The 20,985-nt window shown below is 39.4% G+C and overlaps 1 protein-coding gene across 1 annotated transcript in view; it reads left to right on the forward strand.

Moving 5' to 3' along the window:
• Nucleotides 1-20,985, forward strand: part of cachd1 (cache domain containing 1) — a 173,686-nt gene that overhangs the window by 63,876 nt on the left and 88,825 nt on the right. The window contains exon 2 of the mRNA XM_062028262.1: nucleotides 4,428-4,490. Within this exon, the coding sequence (XP_061884246.1) occupies nucleotides 4,428-4,490 (63 nt within the window). The remainder of the gene's footprint in view (nucleotides 1-4,427; nucleotides 4,491-20,985) is intronic.

Genomic DNA, 20,985 nt, shown 5'->3' on the forward strand with positions numbered 1-20,985 from the left:
CTGGAGCTTTTTCAAAAATGTATGAAAATGGAAAAGATGGTGGAAAAAAATCGAATTTTTGTTTTAATATTGTTTCTGTAAGAGAACAAACATGACACAAACCTTCATAATTATTAGAAATCCCACTGTTTATTATGAAACATGCTTCACTGATGAGAGGATTTGGCGAGCGCCGTTTTGTCCTACTAATTTCGGCGGTCCTTGAACACACCGTAGTTTGTTTACATGTACAACTTTCTCCGACGCTGCCACTGAAAGACGTGTTTTATGCCACTCGTTTGTCTCATTTTGTCCAACAAACGTTTCATGCTGTGTGTGAATGCACAAAGGTGAGCTTTGTTGATTTTACTGACTTGTGTGGAGTAATAATCAGGCATATTTGGTCACTGCATGACTGCAAGCTAATCAATGCTAACATGCTATTTAGGCCAGCTGTATGTACATACTGCATCATTATGCCTCGTTTGTAGGTATATTTGAGCTAATTTAATTTTCCTATGTCCTCGGTCTACTTAATTATCTGTATGTAATATTGGCTGCATTTCTGACAGTTGTTTGTGTGACATGTCGTTAAAGACGACAGCAAACGTTACCTAGCTTGTAAAGATTGTAATAAATGTATTAGAAGAAGACAGCCTGCCGTTTCCTTTAACTTGGACACACACATCTATAACTTTGGCCATTCTAATCCAGTAATTTCCAGGATCTCACCCTCTGAGAAGCCTCCGTTGTACTAATGTTTTCCAGTGTTACAAAAATGTGTAGAATTAATATTAAATTTCAACATTTCTGTCAACGAAGATTTGCGTCAGCCTGCGAAACATAGTCATTTTGATAGTTAATAGCTAATATAAACACTTACACCATATGTTACCTTCATTATAAGACTTATATAAGGCTTTTCATTTTTTGCAGCTGCCAAAGGATTTTTTTATTTTTATTTTTGGTCCAATATGGCTCTTTCAACATTTTGGGTTGCCGACCCCTGGTCCAGTGAATCAACGATTTGGCTTTATTGTCTTATTTCTGTGCTGCTGCAATGGATCTTGCTGCTAGGGGAAGCAAACCAATGTGTTTGGAGGGCTTTTCTGTCACATCTTTGCATCCATAATTGTCAGTTTAGCCTGCTCTGGCTTTCACATTCACACAGCGTGTTGGCTGTGGGATTCAAATGAATGAGACTTGCCACACGTCGCCCCCGCCATGCCCCGCATTAGCGGGTGAGTGGTATCGCTGGACCAGGTAGGGCGGGAAATGCAGAGGCTAGCCCTGTTTATTAGTTCTGCATGCTACCTCTCTGTTTGAGTAAAGGAAAGCGCAAATGTGCAGTTCCATAGCTCGTGCATGGCCAGATTAATATGCTTTTGACTATTAAAAAACAAAAACAAACTTCTGACTGCATCCTGTGAGACAGTCGGATGTCCAATTATAATTTTTTTGTCAAATCCGATCTTTTGAGTGGCCGTTCACATTACAAATAAAAATTTGATTTCTAATGTGAATGCAATCTGGCCTACATGCGGACATGACATCGTGACGTCGCACACACTGCATTGTTTACGGAGGTAAACATGACTTCCACTCTAGTCGGTCTCAGTACTGGGACTTTTGTGGCAATTTCAAGTTTTTTGTGCAATCAAGCTCAACATTTTCTGAACCAAATTATTGCGCGTAGAAGATTAAGAAGGAAGTGGACAAGTATTTTGGCCCTGGCAGTTTTACAGTTGGAGATAGGAGTACTAAAACTTTCAGTTAAGTTTCTAAAACATATTATTTTCACCTGTTTTCTGCTCTGATTTAAGCTATTTATTCTGTTACCGTCTATTTTGCCGAATAATTATGGATGAATGCGACCTGAGCGTGGGAGCGTTCACATTGAAGACGAATCTCATATATATCCGATTTATTTCCACATACAAAAGAGGCCTTGGTCGAAAATGAAACACTCGGAATTGACCTGCAGTGTGAACAAGGCCGTTACAGTATAGCAGAAGAAAAAGGCTGCAGTGTTGGGAATCTGACAATTTAAGTCTTTGTGTGCACTGGACCTGCTTACAGTAAAACACCTGCTTAGCTACTGCTATACAGTATTGGCACATGTATTTTACAGTATATCTGTGTCACACAATCAACTAAATGTGAGTTCTCATTGAGTATGCAAAATATACAGTGTTTATGAATGCAGTTATTCCACCGGAAGCAAACCTGTGAGCTTAATCAAATCAATATAGACTGTTGCTGATGTTATTGAAACATATTTGTCGATTTGAACAACTTGCTGTGTTTATACAGTACCATTAAAATATTGTTCTATTCTCTGTGAGATACTATGACTTGCATGCACTAAATTAGTTTGATTTCTTGAATAATTTTGTTGTTGTTGTATTTTCACACCTACATGTGAATTCCCAGTATCCATGCACAATGTCAAATGCAACTATTTGTCATACGCCGTGTGCCTTCCGTACTCTGGGGGGCGCTTATTTCCTTTTTATCGCGGATAAATGTATTACTTTTCCAGATGATCTATGATGTCACACTAAAACAAAGCATCTTTGCTCACTAGTCAACAGCGCAGCTCTTGTTATACCTGATGTCTGCAGTAATAGTGGCACAGACAAGAAATATTGCGTCTCTAATGGCTATGCTGATGTTAAATAGCAGACATTATCAAGATTGAGCCACAAACATGAGACTACTACCAAGAAGGTCTTAGGTCAGTGTACAGTCATGGCTAAGGTCTATGGATATGGTTTTACGAATCACACCACAGAATATTTTGTATGTGTTTTTGGCGATAACTGCTTACTTTTTGAATATGATCATTTTGTTGTGTAAAACTTTTTATTTTTAAAGCTAAAATTTGATCAGATTTATGTACGAAACACTTATAGTTCATTATCAGCATATATTAGAAACGATTGCTGCAACAAATAACAGAATATCTGAACATGAAAATAAATGGAATATCTATTTACTGAAATTAGAGCGGTAGCTTGGCATACTTTCCCAAGATGTGCTTTATTATTTTGCTATCTTGTACCTGTTTTGTAAACTGAGCTTTATCTATTGATTTTGTTTAGTATTATTTCATTTAGTTATTCATGTCCGCCAGTTGTTTATTATTTGTATTTGTATTTTTTTTCTTTCTTTTTCTTTTGTATTTCGCTTTCCTGTCACAATACTTGGATGAGTGGATGAATGGATGTGATTCAGGAGTGTGGGTGGGTGGTTTGGGTGAAGGGCAGTAAACCTGTCTTTTTATCTTATTCTGTTAATACAAATTTAAAAAATAAGAGGGTCTCAAAGTAGCTGAATACGGGTCCAAAGCAAATAAAAGTGGGAGAGAGTTGTTTTGAATGAATTTTTGGACAGTAACGAAAAAATTTAATGTTTCAAAGTTCATTTAATAAGCTCTGTGGACTGATGGATAGAGTTTTAAGTCCGAAGGAAAACACTGTGTGTACCGCAATACCGCTTCAAATTAGGGTTGCTATTGTTCTGTATAAGCTTGCCAGTTGTGCGGAATACAAAGTTATTGCCAATCAGTTCAAATGTAGCGTGAGGAGATTTGTGTATGCTTTCTTATTTGCCTTGTAATATACCGCTTCATTCTCTTCCATTATCTCACTGGTATTTGTTCTGAAATTCAAATAATGCTGACCCTTTCCATTTCCTTAGCTACCTCATTAAATAAATCTTATTTGTTTTTCTCCTATTGATGCACTTCAAAATGTTCTGCTCTTTTAATTTGTGCAGCAAATATACAGTCTCCTCTTCATTCCAGTTTTTGCCTATGTTTTTATTGAATGGGATCTGCTTCAGGGTTATATCCTGCAAGTTGAGACTGGCGCATGCGCGGACGAAGGGTCCCCTCTGGCACCAAACAACAACTTGAGAGATCTGGCTTTTAATCACATACCGGTAATCTAGATGTGTTAGTTCAACTTTTCAAAAGCCAAACACGATCAGATGTTTCCATATGTTGTATAATGCTTATTTTGAGCATAATTATTTGAGAAATCAGACTCATTTCTTGTATGGAAACGTAGTCAATGGGATGTTAGGGTGAAAAACAAATGACAGACATTAAAGATTAGAATGAGACTTCAACGATGGAATTGGTGTAGGTGTAATAAACATGTAAGGTATGCAGCTCAGCCTACCCATGCGCCTGGTTAGACTGGATTTTCCACGTTGGCTAAGAGTTGAATACATGTAATGTTGGACTATGACGTGCTCATATTGATCGCCCCACTAGTTGCATATCTGTCAAAGCTGAAATACAATATCACCACTGATGAAAAAAAACAAATCCGACACAAACATTTCTCTCAATAAAAAGATTATTAGCCAGTGGGCCAAATGGAGATTGGTTCCTAATATTGATCTAACAGAACTGTCTTGTTTTCACTCTCTCTCTGCAGAAGATTTTCAACTCCTTTGTGTATACCGAGAAGACATCAAACGGAGAGACAGAAGTCCAGCAGGTGAGCAACAAAGGCCCTTCTCTTTTCCTGTGTCTGCCTGTAAGTGTGTGTGTGGGTGTGGGTGTGGGTGTGTGTGTGTGTGTGTGTGTGTGTGTGTGTGTGTGTGTGTGTGTGTGTGTGTGTGTGTGTGTGTGTGTGTGTGTGTGTGTGTGTGTGTGTGTGTGTGTGTGTGTGTCTCTGTGTGTCTCTGTTGCTCGTGCCACAGATAGAATGTCATTCTTGTCTAGTGCAAAGTTTATTTCAACACCAATACACACGCGCACATTTCCGGTTCAGGGGCTTGGATTGTCAGGGTTATTAAAATTCTGCTGCTGCAGTCTCATTGGCTTTGAAGTTGTTACTTGTGTTTGGACTCTATTGTGTTGTGTCCTTCTGCACAGAGCTGCCTGTCCTCTTACCGCTTGAAGGCCAGAATTCCAGAAATCAAGAGTGGCACAGTATAAATAATGATTTAGTTGGACTAAACAACTCCCATCCAGCATTGACGTGTGAATGGGAAAACTGTGCCGAGTATTCAAATATAATTATGTGTATCTGTGTCTTTCCACTTACCGTATGCATGCGATGGTCTTGGATGAGTGACAGTTAGAACCAGACTGGTAAACAGCCACAAGCAAGAACCGTCAGCTTGATGTTTGCATTTCTCTCATGACTGCTGTGTCTGGTTGTGTGTGTGCGTGTGTTTGTCAGAGAGTTAATTCACCTGTATCGATGTTTCTGTGAAATACGTATAATGTCCCTCAGCTGGCAAATATTTACAAATTCAGTGCCAGCTCAAATTAGCCATACTATTTACTTTTATTTACGACAAATTTGCTCCATTCCTAGAAAGATGGTTCTTTTCCCACACAGTTCTGTTACAGGTAAATCGGAACAGTTACCGAATTCAGTACGTTTTACAGAGTGATGATTCACGTAAATTCAAACGGTAGCAATTTTTGATACCTTGATTGCACGTGATGTCACGTCCGGTTGCTGACTCTGGACCGGCTAAACAATTGGCGAGCAAACGGGCGTATTCGTTGCGGACAGCCTCCAGGTAATGTTGCAATTTTCCATGCTAACAGAGAAATCACGCCACATAGATCATGCTCAAAAGAAAGGCTCTACTTTTCAAGCCAGTTTGATGCTAATTTACATTGGATATGCCTTATAAGTGCTACTGATTAGCATTGGCGATTTTACATGGCGATTTCAACACCTCCAAATATTTCCAATCATAAATACAATTAAGATGCACGTTACAATCAAACAGCTGGTGTGTGATAAGTACAATACTTACACTATAAACACTTGGCAGGGCTCAACAACAGACAAGACTGGCACAACTACGACAAACTGAAATGAATCCAAACTGGCAAGTAAGACCTAGAAGTGTAAACAAACCAAGATATAGCAACTGGATAACACCGTTATCATTATCAGCTCAGTGGTAAATGTTAAATCATAAAATCTGATTTTATTATCAAACAAATTTAACATTTATTACCACATTAACACACAAAAGTATAATGAATGCACAATATATTTGTTGAAGCCGATACCACTAACTTTCTGCTACTTGACCCCAAAAGGGACAAGCGGTAGAAAATGGATGGATGGAGACCGATAATTCTAACTTACCGTATTTTCCGCACCATAAGCCGCACCTAAAAACCACAATTTTTCTCAAAAGCTGACAGCGCGGCTAATAACCCGGTGCGCCTTATATATGGATTAATATTAATATTTATTTTCATAAAGTTTAGGTCTCGCAACTACGGTAAACAGCCGCCATCTTTTTTCCCCGTAGAAGAGGAAGCGCTTCTTCTTCTACGGTAAGCAACCGCCCCCATAGAAGAGGAAGCGCTTCTTCTTCTACTGTAAGCAACCGCCAAGGTGAGCACCCGCCCCCGTAGAAGAAGAAGCGCGCGGATATTACGTTTAATTTCATTTGTGTGTTTCTGTAAAGACCACAAAATGGCTCCTACTAAGAGACATGCGTACAAGGTTCCACTGACTTTTGATATTCATGTGAACCGCACTGTGGATACAACGGGAACATGTACGGTGAATATTCGCACCACAGGGAATGAGAAGTCGTCCTTCACTGTGGTACTAGCTTGCCGTGCTAACGGCCAGAAACTTCCACCCACGGTGATATTAAAAAGGAAGACCTTGCCAAAAGAGAACTTTCCAGGCGGCGTCATCATAAAAGCTAACTCGAAGGGATGGATGGATGAAGAAAAAATGAGCGAAGAGACCGGGTGACTTTTTTCACGCAGCTCCGTCCCTGTTGATCTATGACTGCATGCGCGTCCACATCACAGATGGTGTCAAAAAACAAGTGAAGCACACCGAAGAAGAATAATTCGAGGGATTTGTGGATGAGTAATAACTTCAGAAAGTGAGCTTTAAATGTTTATTTTGTGTGTTGTGTGACACTAACGTATGAGCAACGTTGAGTTATTGATGTTGCTATTGCTCTGCACTATTTTGAGTGTTTCTATTTTTGTGATTGCACATTTGCACATTACATTTTGGGAGTGAACAGAGTTGTTAGAACGCTGGTTTGTAATATATTATAAAAGTTTGACTGACCTATCTGACTGTTTTTTTGACATTCCCTTTAGCGTAGCGTAGGTGCGGCTAATAACACGGGGCGGCTAATAGGTAAACAAAGTTTTGAAATATGCCATTCATTGAAGGTGCGGCTTACAACACGGGGCGGCTTATGGTGCGGAAAATACGGTATATGTTCAAGGTGGATTTGGCAAACTGTACCTGTAAATCTGTCATGGCCGCGTTTCGGGGTGGCGCGATGTGTTGAAGCCGATGTTTTTTTTTTCCCGTCCTTGCAGAGTGTTTCCAGGGTGTCTGGTGCAAGAATTTGCTGCACCAGTATTCACCTTTTTAATGCAACATCATAGAACCTTGCACATGTGCACTGAGCTCAAATAGGTGCAAATCATTTTATTTTGCTGCTGCATGCCTCCGATTGAAAATCCCTTTTCATGAGAATACGTCACTTGACTGCCTGTAGATAATGATCAGTACGGCCGATTGAAAAAGAGGGCAACAAATACCCTGGTTATCTCGCTCATGCGGTCATATTATTTATCCATAGAATTTTTGAAGCCGAATGATGCTAACTTGGATAGCTTATTTCACAAAGTAGGCTTGTGTGCTTGAGCCAAAATTAAAAGTGGATGTGCAATTGAAAAGAGGGCAGGGCAAACTTTGGCTTTTGAGTATTTTCTTGAGAAATACATTCTGTGCTGATATGCACAAATTTGTCACCACTCTGTCTTTTTTATTTTATTTTTTGTCTATTTTGCTTCCTTGATTTACAACCATGCCTTAATGGATATTAATGGCTGTTAAGTTACATTTTTATATTGGTCTGTATTTCACACAGTTACTACTTGGCAATTGTTTTCCGGTCGGATACATTTTACTCTTACTCTTACAGTCAATCAGTTGGATCACAAATAGAAAAATTCTATACGATACGTCTTTTTTTGTTAGGGTGTCACTCATAGTGAAAATGAGTAGAATGCTCAAATGTGCTTCATCTAAAGTTGTTGCTCCTCTCCCTTTTGTATGGTTTTAGGGGTGCACAAAATAATCTAATCGCCAGTGTAATTCTTCCAGATTTTAAATTAATTCTTAATTTTCAAAAAAAATAAATATATATATATGTGTATAGAATAGACTGTCGAGTTTCAGATGAAAGTTCTCTTTTTCTGGCCATTTTGAGCGTTTAATTGACCCCACAAATGTGATGCTCCAGAAATTCAATCTGCTCAAAGGAAGGTCAGTTTTGTAGCTTCTGTAACGAGCTATTCTGTTTTCAGATGTGTGAACATGATTGCACAAGGGTTTTCTAATCATCAATTAGCCTTCTGAGCCAATGAGCAAACACATTGTACCATTAGAACACTGGAGTGATAGTTGCTGGAAATGGGCCTCTATACACCTATGTAGATATTGCACCAAAAACCAGACATTTGCAGCTAGAATAGTCATTTACCACATTAGCAATGTATAGAGTGTATTTCTTTAAAGTTAAGACTAGTTTAAAGTTATCTTCATTGAAAAGTACAGTGCTTTTTCTTAAAAAATAAGGACATTTCAATGTGACCCCAAACTTTTGAACGGTAGTGTATATATGTGTGTGTATATATATATATATGTATGTGTGTATATATATATATATATATATATTTTTTATATATATATATATATATATATATATATATATATATATATATATATATATATATATATATATATATATGTATGTATGTATGTATGTATGTATGTATGTATGTATGTATGTATGTATGTATGTATGTATGTATGTATGTATGTATGTATGTATGTATGTATGTGTATTTTAAAGAATCAACTTTCAAAAACACGATTTTTGGCCATCTCTCTGCAACCAGAAGGAGCTTTTCTAACCTGTAACTTGTTTTGAAAAAGTTTCATTACAATTGTTATACCAAATGAATACATTGCGATAATCGGTTTGAATGAAGAATTGTGTTGAATAAAAAATCGACTCTGAATAGAATCAAATTATTAGGTGCCCAAAGATTCACACCACTATGGTTTATTATATACAGAATTGATTAGATGCCAAGGGGTGTAACGATTGATAGATATAGGGATAGATCAATTGTTATTCCTAAATTTAAAGTACATCAATCTGTGCTTGGCAAATGTGCCTTCTGCAAGATAGGTATCAATCCAAGATCGTTTTAAAAGTGAATCCTTCAATTTTATTGATACTAGAAAAAGGAAAACATTGGATTTAAGAACGGCAGACTTTATATGAAGTTCAGCACTTTTAAAAATAAGGACTTTAAACGACACAACTCAATAATAAAATAATACTTAAAGCTGCAACACAACTTCAAGCCACAAAAGACGCGACCACACAATAGAAGTCACAGTGGAGCAAGTTAGGGCTACAAACTGATTTCCAGAACACAAGGAGAAGTCATTTGATTAGAAAGAAATATACAATAAATAATAAATACAAAAGATGGGTGAAGGAGGCTATGAGAATTAGGAAGCAAAGGCCCTACGCTATCAACAGGGATGAGGGGCATACATACTTCTGCACACCTGGGGCGCTGCCCGTCATCGACAACACCAGGGTGGAGAACAGATACTCTATGCCCGGGTTGGGAAACTTTATTAAGCAGGTAAAGCTAGTCTTAAAATGTTTGTTAATGTAGTTTTATTGAAATTGTTTGACTGTTTAAAACGTGAGCAGAGAATGTTTCCTATTGTTAATTCAACCTAAAGTGTTGGTTGCACTTTCTTTAAATATGTGAATGCATTGGCCATTAATTGTTGTTTACTTGCTCGTTTGTGTCCATAGTTCATTTATACATAAATGAAACTTCATCTGCAGTTTGAGATCGTCCCTGAATCAAATCAGGAACCACAAATATTTAATCAAATCCAATTGTCGTTAAAACAAATTTAAACGGAGAACCAGTGTCTTCTACTGTAGACATTTGATTTTGGTGTATTTATTTTTTCGGTTACAGGAACGCTGTGCACAAAACCTAGTCAAAGGTCAATTCTATTTATTTGGGATAACCCCTTGAGATGCAGCATCTCATTTTCAATGGAATCTCTCATCTCTATGACAGAACTTTTTAAAGAATCGGCTGCAAAAATGTGAGTCTCTCACAAGTTTTTTTTTAACTAAACTCTTGGGCCACCAGTTTGAAAACCCCAAATGACTGCCAAAAAGGAAAGGAATTAAATTAGTGCCTTAAGAAACACCTCAGTTAGTTAGATCACAAGTTCGAACCCCAGTGTTCTATGCAAGGTTAAAATGTCAATGCAAGGATCTGCAAGTAACTCGATACAACAGGAGCAATCTAGTGTTTTTAGGAATTTGCTGCAAAAATGTTTGTCTCCAAAGTTTTGAACTGAAGTCGAGGGGCCGGTATGGTGATTCCTGTGCCGAATTTGGCCCCCGGGACCGCCAGTTAAATAGCACTAACTTACAGTTATTCTCCAAAAAGCCAAAATTTAAGTCTAGGAAAGACAATATGATTTTGTAGAAGTCGGTTGGTCTGCATCTGGTACTGGTGTTGTACAAACATGTGCACTGTCCCAAACAAAACACCAAGGAAGAATGGCGTTCATGCATTAAATTGGCCCTAGTGTATGAATGTGAATGTGAATCTTGTCTGTCTATCTGTGTTGGCCCTGCGATGAGGTGGCAACTTGTCCAGGGTGTACCCACGTCCCCACCTTCCACCCGTTTGCAGCTGGGATAGGCTCCAGCACCCCCGCGATCCCGAGAGGGACAAGCGGTACAAAATGGATGGATGGATGTTTCTTATGACAATATACCGTCATCTCTCTGTCTGTCTCTTGCAAAGGACAACATTTGCGCGCGCACCCACACAACCCCTCCATGTAGAGACAGAAATTAAATGTTACACTGACAATGCTCCACATTCGTTCACAATCTTTTCAATTTAGTTTTAAACTGCCGTATTTTTTTTTAGAATATGTAATGATCCACCATTGAAAATATGCACCGTTAGTTTAAAACAATCATGTATTGTATTGGGTTAAGGTAGTTATGAGCAATACGAGAGCTGTGTTCCTTACAGTGGTACATTGCGGTCATGGTGGTTTATGGTCGCTGCCCTGCTCATCCCTATGTTAACCTCAACGCTGCACTCCAAAATAAGAGTCAGTGTCGCCATAAGGACTGCTGCCAGCGCCTGTGGTTGAATGCTGTCTGGAAGTCATCAAAATTCTCAGCATGGGACCTTACAGTCAAACCCAAAATGTCTCCACACACTGGTCGGGTTTGTCAATCAGTACTTTTCTATGCACTAAATTAGTTTGTTTTCTTAAATAATTTGGTTACTTCTATTTTCACACCTCTTGTGCCTCTTGTACACTGGTAGCCCATAGTGGTCATTTCAGCTTGTTTAGCTATGTGGGAATAATAACGGAAGAAAATGCTACATGCTACATGGAAGAGCTATTAGCTTTCAAGCTGCAGATCGAACCGATAACGAGAACTTTCCACTGCTATTTGCTGCTGTTTCTAATGTTTTAATATGTTTAAATGACATTTGTGGTTGTTATGATCATCAGAAGATCACTATTTTGGTTAACTGCTTCTACTATTTACTATCAAGAAAAACTCAGCAGGGAATTATTGTAAATTGCTAATTTACATGTGCTGTCTCAATTGTTGTATTTGGACGTTTAATTCTTACATTACTAAAAGTATGAATAAGGATGTTGTGGATGAGCTGAATGAATGTGATCAATGCTGTTTTGAAGTCATGCGATCTACCACTATTTATTATTGTTGTCTACTGAATAACAAAACATACTTATTGTTTTTACCCTGCATTAATTCCATTGTGTATACAAACAAGTTTTAGTGTCAAAATATCGTTGTTTAGAGGTTTTTATTCATCTGTCTCTCTGGCCAGGATGTGCTGGTGTCAGGTAACACATTTAGTGTTTTCTTTGAGAACATCCTGACACTTATTAAACTTGTAGGTTTTTATATTATATAACTAAAAAATATTGATTTATTTCAGCTTCTATGTGTTTAATTTGTATGCTTGTTAGCGTAAACACTTCTCCCCAACTACTAGGTTGTTCTTCTTCGCTTGTGTGGTAAAGACTGACGAGTCGGTCCTCCACAGTGATTGGCACACTGATAACACCTACAAGGCCAGAGCAAACGGGTTTCGAATCACATAATCTAGGTGTGTTAACCGGATTTTTCAAAAGCCAAACACGATCAGATTAAGGTGTTTCCATGTTTTTAACAAATCTTACTTTGAGTTAAATTATTTGAGAAATCTATACCGAGTACCGGTATTTTTTAGTACTGGTTCCTAATTGGGTTGGTCCTCCTGGACCGTGAAGCTTCTGGACTAACGGTACTGCTATCTCTATACAAAACTGTAACACTACAATTCATCCTCAAAAGTCTCTCAAAGTCACGCACGCTAATAAGAGTTAGTTTCAACTAGGGCTGCAACTAACGATTAATTTGATAATCGATTAATCTGTCGATTATTACTTCGATTAATAATCGGATAAAAGAGACAAACTACATTTCTATCCTTTCCAGTATTTTATTGGGAAAAAAACAGCATACTGGCACCATACTTATTTTGATTATTGTTTCTCAGCTGTTTGTACATGTTGCAGTTTATAAATAAAGGTTTATTTAAAAAAAATAATAATAATAATAAAAAAATATTTAAAAAATCATCTGCGCATAGCATAGATCCAACGAATCGATGACTAAATTAATCGCCAACTATTTTTATAATCGATTTAATCGATTAGTTGTTGCAGCCCTAGTTTCAACAGAATGCCACTTAAATCACGACCGCCGCTACCGGCATCATCAACCATCCTCACAGCCATCAATCCACAGGCTAATAATAATTAAATCAAATAAGTGAACAATTTAAGTGATACAATAATCCATAAAGTTGCTTTGACGCAAAATAAAATACGCTGACAGGTCCGTAGTCGCTGTCTGTCGTCACTCCATTGCGGTGCGTTTGCGACGTGGCATCGAAACACACCTTGCTTAAATGTGTTTTAGTTGGTTCTGTATCTCGCTACAACTGGATGATTGAGCATTACCCTTGTCTTTCTAAAATGTGTATTGTTCACACAACACAGACACATAAATAGGTTGGTCGCTGTCAACATCCGGTCCGTCACCCAAATACGTTCATGTGTAACATAAACACAAAACTATTTCTATTGTTACAAAATGCACACCCACAAAACATGCTAATTGATTGCATTTATTTCTATATTTGATATGATATATCATTTAAAAAGGTCTGTGCTCTTTATATGAATGCAGAAATGATATTTCCAGCTGAGTGTAATGAAGCAAAACAGTGATCCATCTGTCTGGTCTTCACAAGATGATGACATAACAACTGCATTAGCAAACATAGTTGACTTGTTTAAGGCTATGCCTACACTAAGCCGGATAACCCCTTAAACGAATAATTATTTAGCCTAATGCCTCGTTTCAGCCACACTAAATCACCGTTTAAAGGCCTACTGAAATGAATTTTTTTAATTTAAACGGGAATAGCAGATCCATTCTATGTATCATACTTGATCATTTCGCGATATTGCCATATTTTTGCTGAAAGGATTTAGTAGAGAAAATCGACGATAAAGTTCACAACTTTTGCTCGCTGATAAAAAAACCTTGCCCCTACCGGAAGTAGCGTGATGTCACAAGCGGTAGTTCTGCTCACAATTCCCCGTTGTTTACAATGGAGCGAGAGATATTAGGAGCGAGAAAGTGACGATTACCCCATTAATTTGAGCGAGGATGAACGATTCGTGGATGAGGCACGTTAGAGTGAAGAACTAGAGGCAGTGCCGGACGTATCTTTTTTCGCTCTGACCGTAACTTAGGTACAAGCTGGCTCATTGGATTCCACACTCTCTCCTTTTTCTATTGTGGATCACGGATTTGTATTTTAAACCACCTCGGATACTATATCCTCTTGAAAATGAGAGTCGAGCACGCAAAATGGACATTCAGAGTGACTTTTATCTCCACGACAATACATCGGTGACACACTTAGCTACTGAGCTAACATGATAGCATCGTTCTCAAATGCAGATAGAAACAAAATAAATAAACCCCTGACTGGAAGGATAGACAGAAGATCAACAATACTATTAAACCATGTACATGTAACTACACGGTTACATCAACAGCCGTGCTCACCTGTGTTCCAGCGATCGGCGGCGCGACGAAGGACTTCACCCATCATCGACGAAGCTCTTAGCATGAGCTAACGTGATAGCATCTGTCTCAAATGCAGATAGAAACAAAATAAATAAATCCCTGACTGGAAGGATAGACAGAAGATTAACAATACTACTATCAGGAGACACCGAACCAAACACTGGACATGTAAATACACGGTTAATGTGTATTCGACGCCTGTCGAAGCCTAGCAATGCTGTTGCTAACGACGCTAACTTAACAACGGGACCTCGTCAGAGCTATGATAAAAACATTAGCGCTCCACCTACGCCAGCCAGCCCTCCTCAGCTCATCAACACCCGTGCTCACCTGCGTTCCAGCGTTTGACGATGCGGTCGGCGGCCCGGAGACGTAGGAAGTCAAGGTGAGTTCGCCGCTAGCGCGTCTGCTATTCAAGTCAAAGTCCTCCTTGTTGTGTTGCTACAGCCAGCCGCATACACCGATCCCACCTACAACGTTCTTCTTTGCAGCCTCCATTGTTCATTAAACAAATTGCAAAAGATTCACCAACACAGATGTCCAGAATACTGTGGAATTTTGTCGAAGAAAACAGAGCTCTGTGTATTGTGTCCAATATGGTCCAAACACTTCCGTGGATCCCTCGACGTCACGCGCATACGTCATCCTCCAAAGGCGTTTTGAACCGGAAGTTCCCCGGGAAATTTAAAATTGCACTTTATAAGTTAACCCGGCCGTATTGGCATGTGTTGCAATGTTAAGATTTCATTATTGATATATAAACTATCAGACTGCGTGGTCGGTAGTAGTGGGTTTCAGTAGGCCTTTAAGGTCCCCCTCCTCAGACAATTTTTTACACGGGTAAGTGCGCCGTTTATTTCTTGAATCTCCGGCTCTTAGCTTTGTATGGACTCATTGATCGTTTACAAACTGAGTTCAGAGAGGAAGTGACACCAGAAATGCCGCGCCCCACACAGGAAATGACATCAGAAAAAACGCGCTACAACCAGCTTCATAACAACCCGTTCGGTAACTCTGCGGCAACCACTAGAAAGATGGAGGCGAGTCATCCAGACAAACCCGTGTTTCTCCTTCTACATGTACAGACGCTTTTGGAAATCACACATCAATACCTTAAGAGAAGTAAACAGGCGATTGCAGCTATTTCGGATACAATACATCTCAGACGGCAACATAGCAATGTTGAGCGACGGTTTTGGATAGGCCCTGGAAGAACGGCAGCCTGGTGGGATATGTTTGTCACCGAGTGCGTTGTGCCAGAGGAACGCCAAGAGAACTTTCGAATGTCCAGGTCAGCTGTGATTCTACTTAGTGAAAAACTTTGTCCATTTGTCGAAGGAAAGACAGCAGGAATGCGGGCTCCCGTGGACAAGGGAAGACTATGAAAAATAGCAAATGCATTTGAACAGGCAAAGCAGACTGTCAGTTATTGTCCGCAATGTATGTCGAGCGATTACTCAACGTCTAGTTTCGTACTCCATAACTATTGTGAAGCCATGAAGTGGTTGCAGCCGTCAAGTACGACCGCCAATTTCAGCCTACAAGCACAGTGTCAATAAATAAATAAATGGGTTATACTTGTATAGCGCTTTTCTACCTTCAAGGTACTCAAAGCGCTTTGACAGTATTTCCACATTTACCCATTCACACACACATTTACACACTGATGGCAGGAGCTGCCATGCAAGGCGCTAACCAGCAGCCATCAGAGGCAAAGGGTGAAGTGTCTTGCCCAAGGACACCACGGACGTGACTAGGAAGGTAGAAGGTGGGAGTTGAACCCCAGTAACCATCAACACTCCGATTGCTGGCACAGCCACTCTATCAACTTCGCCACGCCGTCCCACGCCACGTGTGCTGTTGTTGGTTGTTGTAAAATGTTCTTTATCACATTGTCTACTTCCACACGTCCACTAAAGATATGATTCATGTATGACGGCTCAGGTGTGATTCGCTACAATAGTCTAACAGCTGCTGATGGTGAGGCAAGCAAGGTTTACTATTAAAAGAAATGTGGCAATAGTGTACATTAAACTTAGGGTAAGGATACACTTCCAGGTCAGAGGTGACTATGACGCACACATTTTTTTCGCGCATGTGTAATAGGTCTTGTTCCGCCGGCGGACGGAGGGGGGAGGGGGTCTTAAATGGTGGCATTGTTGTGTGTGGACATGGATAAGGTTAGGTGGGATTTACTCTGGATAACCTTTTTCGGCTTAGTGTTGAAGGGGCTTAAAGGCCTACTGAAATGAATATTTTTTATTTAAATGGGGATAGCAGATCCATTCTATGTGTCATACTTGATCATTTCGCGATATTGCCATATTTTTGCTGAAAGGATTTAGTATAGAACAACGACGATAAAGTTCGCAACTTTTGGTCCCTGATAAAAAAAAGCCTTGCCCCTACCGGAAGTAGCGTGACGTAGTCAGTTGATCGCCTCCTCATATTTTCCTATTGTTTTCAATGCAGCTAGAGCGATTCGGACCGAGAAAGCGACGATTACCCCATTAATTTGAGCGAGGATGAAAGATTCGTGGATGAGGAACGTTAGAGTGACGGACTAGAATGCAGTGCAAGACATATCTTTTTTCGCTCTGACTGTAACTTAGGTACAAGCTGGCTCATTGGATTCCACACTCTCTCCTTTTTCTATTGTGGATCACGGATTTGTATTTCAAACCACCTCGGATACTATATCCTCTTGAAAATGAGAGTCGAGAACGTGAAATGGACATTCACAGTGACTTTTATCTCCACGACAATACATCGACGAAACACTTCAGCTACGGAGCTAATGTGATAGCATCGTGCTTAACTGCATATAGAAACAAAATAAGTAAATCGCTGACTGGAAGGATAGACAGAAAATCAACAATACTATTAAACCATGGACATGTAAAAACATGGTTAATGCTTTCCAGCCTGGCGAAGGTTAGCAATGCTGTTGCTAACGACACCATTGAAGCTAACTTAGCTAGGGAGCTAACGTCATAGCATCGAGCTCAAATGCAGATAGAAACAAAATACATAAACCCCTGACTGGAAGGATAGACAGAAAATCAACAATACTATTAAACCATGGACATGTAAATACACGGTTAATACTTTCCAGCCTGGCGAAGGTTAACAGTGCTGTTGCTAACGACGCCATTGAAGCTAACTTAGCTAGGGAGCTAACGTGATAGCATCGGGCTCAAATGCAGATAGAAACAAAATACATAAACCCCTGACTGGAAGGATAGACAGTAAATCAACAATACTATTAAACCATGAACATGTAAATACACGGTTAATGCTTTCCAGCTTGGCAAAGCTTAAAAATGCTGTTGCTAACGACGCCATTGAAGCTAACTTAGTAACGGGACCTCACAGAGCTATGATAAAAACATTAGCGCTCCACCTACGCCAGCCAGCCATCATCTGCTCATCAACACCTGTGCTCACCTGCGTTCCAGCGATCGACGGAAGGACGAAGGACTTCACCACGATCATCCGTGCGGTCGGTGGCTAGCGTCAGCTAGCGCGTCTGCTATCCGAATCAAAGTCTTCCTGGTTGTGTTGCTGTAGTCCGCCGCTAATACACCGATCCCACCTACAACTTTCTTCTTTGCAGTCTTCATTGTTCATTAAACAAATTGCAAAAGATTCACCAACACAGATGTCCAGAATACTATGGAATTATGAGATGAAAACAGAGCTATTTTGTATTGGATACAATGGGGTACCGATACTTCTGTTTCACTGGTTACGTCACGCGCATACGTCATCATCCAAAGACGTTTTCAGCCGGAAGTTTCGCGGGAAATTTAAAATTGCACTTTACAAGTTAACCCGGCCGTATTGGCATGTGTTGCAATGTTAAGATTTCATCATTGATATATAAACTATCAGACTGCGTGGTCGGTAGTAGTGGGTTTCAGTAGGCCTTTAAGACTTAAAAAGCAGGTGTTGATAAAAGACTTCCCTGCTGTGAGATGTGACATCATGTTGTAGAGGTGTACAACCTCTTGTGCTAATAAAAAAGGTAATAAAAAAATAATTTTTTTTCACATCTTTTTTACACAAATTTAGGGCTGGGCGATATATCGAATATACTCGATATATCACGGGTTTGTCTCTGCGATATAGAAAATGACTATATAGTGATATTCGAGTATACGTTTTCACGCAGTTGCTTTTAGCTGCAGGCATTACACTACAGGCTCTTTTCACTATGTCTCTCCTTCTCACAGAGACATAAAACTAGCGCACCTTCTTACATACGTCACATACTGTCGCGTGTGCAACGTCATACGCTCTCGCGGAGCAGAGAGGTTGCGGCATGGGTAACGTTAGCTGTGGTGCGAGCAGAGCGCTGCGAGTGGTAATACGAGAGAAAGAAGGTGCGAATCTGGTAACAAATGAAGGAAGAAGAATTAATTCCCAAGAAAAACAGCAGGTCGTCCATCGTCTGGCGGTGGTTTGGCTTCAAGCGGGAAGATGTTAAACAGACAACCGTATTTTGTCAACTATGCGGCAAAAACGTTGCTACAAAAAGTAGCAGCACTGCTAATGTGTAGCGTCATTTGAAAAGTCACCCGCTAGAGAATGAGAAGTGCTTGAAACTCCGCATGTCAACATCTCCGGCTGGTGCCACACCCACAAAATGCAGATGCAACCATTTCCACATCAACACTGTATGAAAAAAATAGTCAAAAAAAAAGGAGATAACGTCCGCAGTAACCTACCACATAGCGAAGGACATACACTATTTGATTTCCTATTATGCAGCTCATTTTTATTTGACAGTTTTGAAATATCTTGTGTGACATCATGCACAAAAGTGCACTTTATTTGTTTTTAACTATTGTAGTGGCGTTCTCTACAAAAAGTGCACTTTAATTTAGTGTTGTTTTGATATGTCATCTTAGTGACATCATAGTAAATGGTAAATGGGTTGTACTTGTATAGCGCTTTTCTACCTTTTTTAAGGAACTCAAAGCGCTTTGACACTATTTCCACATTCACCCATTCACACACACACATTCACACACTGATGTGACAAAAGTGCACTAATAGCTTGTTTTAAAATGTCTCTGACAATCTTGCAATTTCTATTTTGGAAATTACATGAATGTTTGTGCCAGTACTTAATAAATATTTAATAAATACAGTTTTGGTAAATTTACTTAGTTGTGATTTCCCTCTCTGCATGAAAGTTTAAAATGAGCATATATTAATGCAGTATGAACAAGAATGTTTTAATGTAGACACATAGAATCATCATACTGCTGTGATTATATGCATCAAGTGTTAATTCAAGACTAAGGCAAAATATTGAGATATATATCGTGTATCGTGACATGGCCTAAAAATATCGACACCAATTACATATAGTACTGATAAGAGTACGGCTAAATAACGGTATCAATAACGAATATCGATAAGGGTATCGGATCGATAAAATCTTAACGATATACAGTACATCCCTAGTCAGCACAGAGGCAAACTTTAACCAAAACGGTTTCTGTTTTTTCTCATTCAGTCTGTTAAAAGCCAAGTTTACTCTCTATACCAGATTTTCCATCCCCCAATCAATGGCAACACACCCTGCAGCTGAACACTGGCCCATTTTCCTTTTTTATAGAAAGTTCATTGCCACTAATTACCATGTTGCCAAGCATAGACATAGTGTGTGTGTGTGTGTGTGTGTGTGTGCGTGCGTGCGTGCGTGCGTGCGTGCGTGCGTGCGTGCGTGCGTGTGTGTGAGGGTGCACATCCCAGGAATTGTGTGTGATCTTTGTGGTACAGGGGAAGTAATTGTGTGCTGTGCATGAGGTTCCTTTTAAATACCTAACAGAATTTGACTGTGGCCTGATTAGGTGTGCCAACGGTCAGTGGGTCACACTGCAGTTTCCTGTTTTGCTTTTGAATCTTAGCCTTACGCAGGTACTGGTAATTATGGGATGTGAACAAAGCTCTCACCCTCGAGATTAATTTCAACTGCAGGATTTAACCTCTTTTTATACCTTGTCTTGTCTTTTTAATTGTTTTCAGTACAGTGGTACTTCGGTTTACATTTTTTCCCCCAAAATCTTTATTTACCCAGGAAAGTCCCATTGAGAATAAGAATCTCATTTGAAAGGAATTCCTGCCACACACTTTCATGCATCAATTTGGTTGGCACTGGGAGCGAGGTGGGTGGGTGAAGTGTCACAGCGGTAGTAACCAAGATGGCCCAAGCCTGATTCGAACTAGGATCCCCCACGTTTCTGGATGACCGCTTTACCATCTGAGCCACACTGCCCAATAGGTTTATTTGGTTCTGTTACAAGCATGTAACCCAAAATAGTCATTTTCAAATCAATGCTCCCCATTGAAATTAATGGTAATTCAACAATTCTATTCTTGGCCATCCAAAATACTCCACAACTTTAACATATAACATGCTTTTTGACAAAAGGGAATATTGTATCAAAAATTAGAATAGAATGCTGTATACCACAAACAACTACAGTAGTTTTATGAATTAATGTAAAAATTATACACAGAATAACCTCGGACAGCGGACTTCTCCAGTATCATCTGCGAGCTGTTTCTCTGTATTTTCCTGGATAAATGTCCACTGTTTAGAAATGACCATAATTATAGTTCTCCAGTGTCCAGGGACGTATTTCTTGAGTTTATTAACAATAAAAAATATTTTGTGCTAAATAA

The sequence above is a fragment of the Entelurus aequoreus genome, linkage group LG19 (assembly GCF_033978785.1).
Source record: "Entelurus aequoreus isolate RoL-2023_Sb linkage group LG19, RoL_Eaeq_v1.1, whole genome shotgun sequence".
NCBI lineage: Eukaryota > Metazoa > Chordata > Actinopteri > Syngnathiformes > Syngnathidae > Entelurus > Entelurus aequoreus.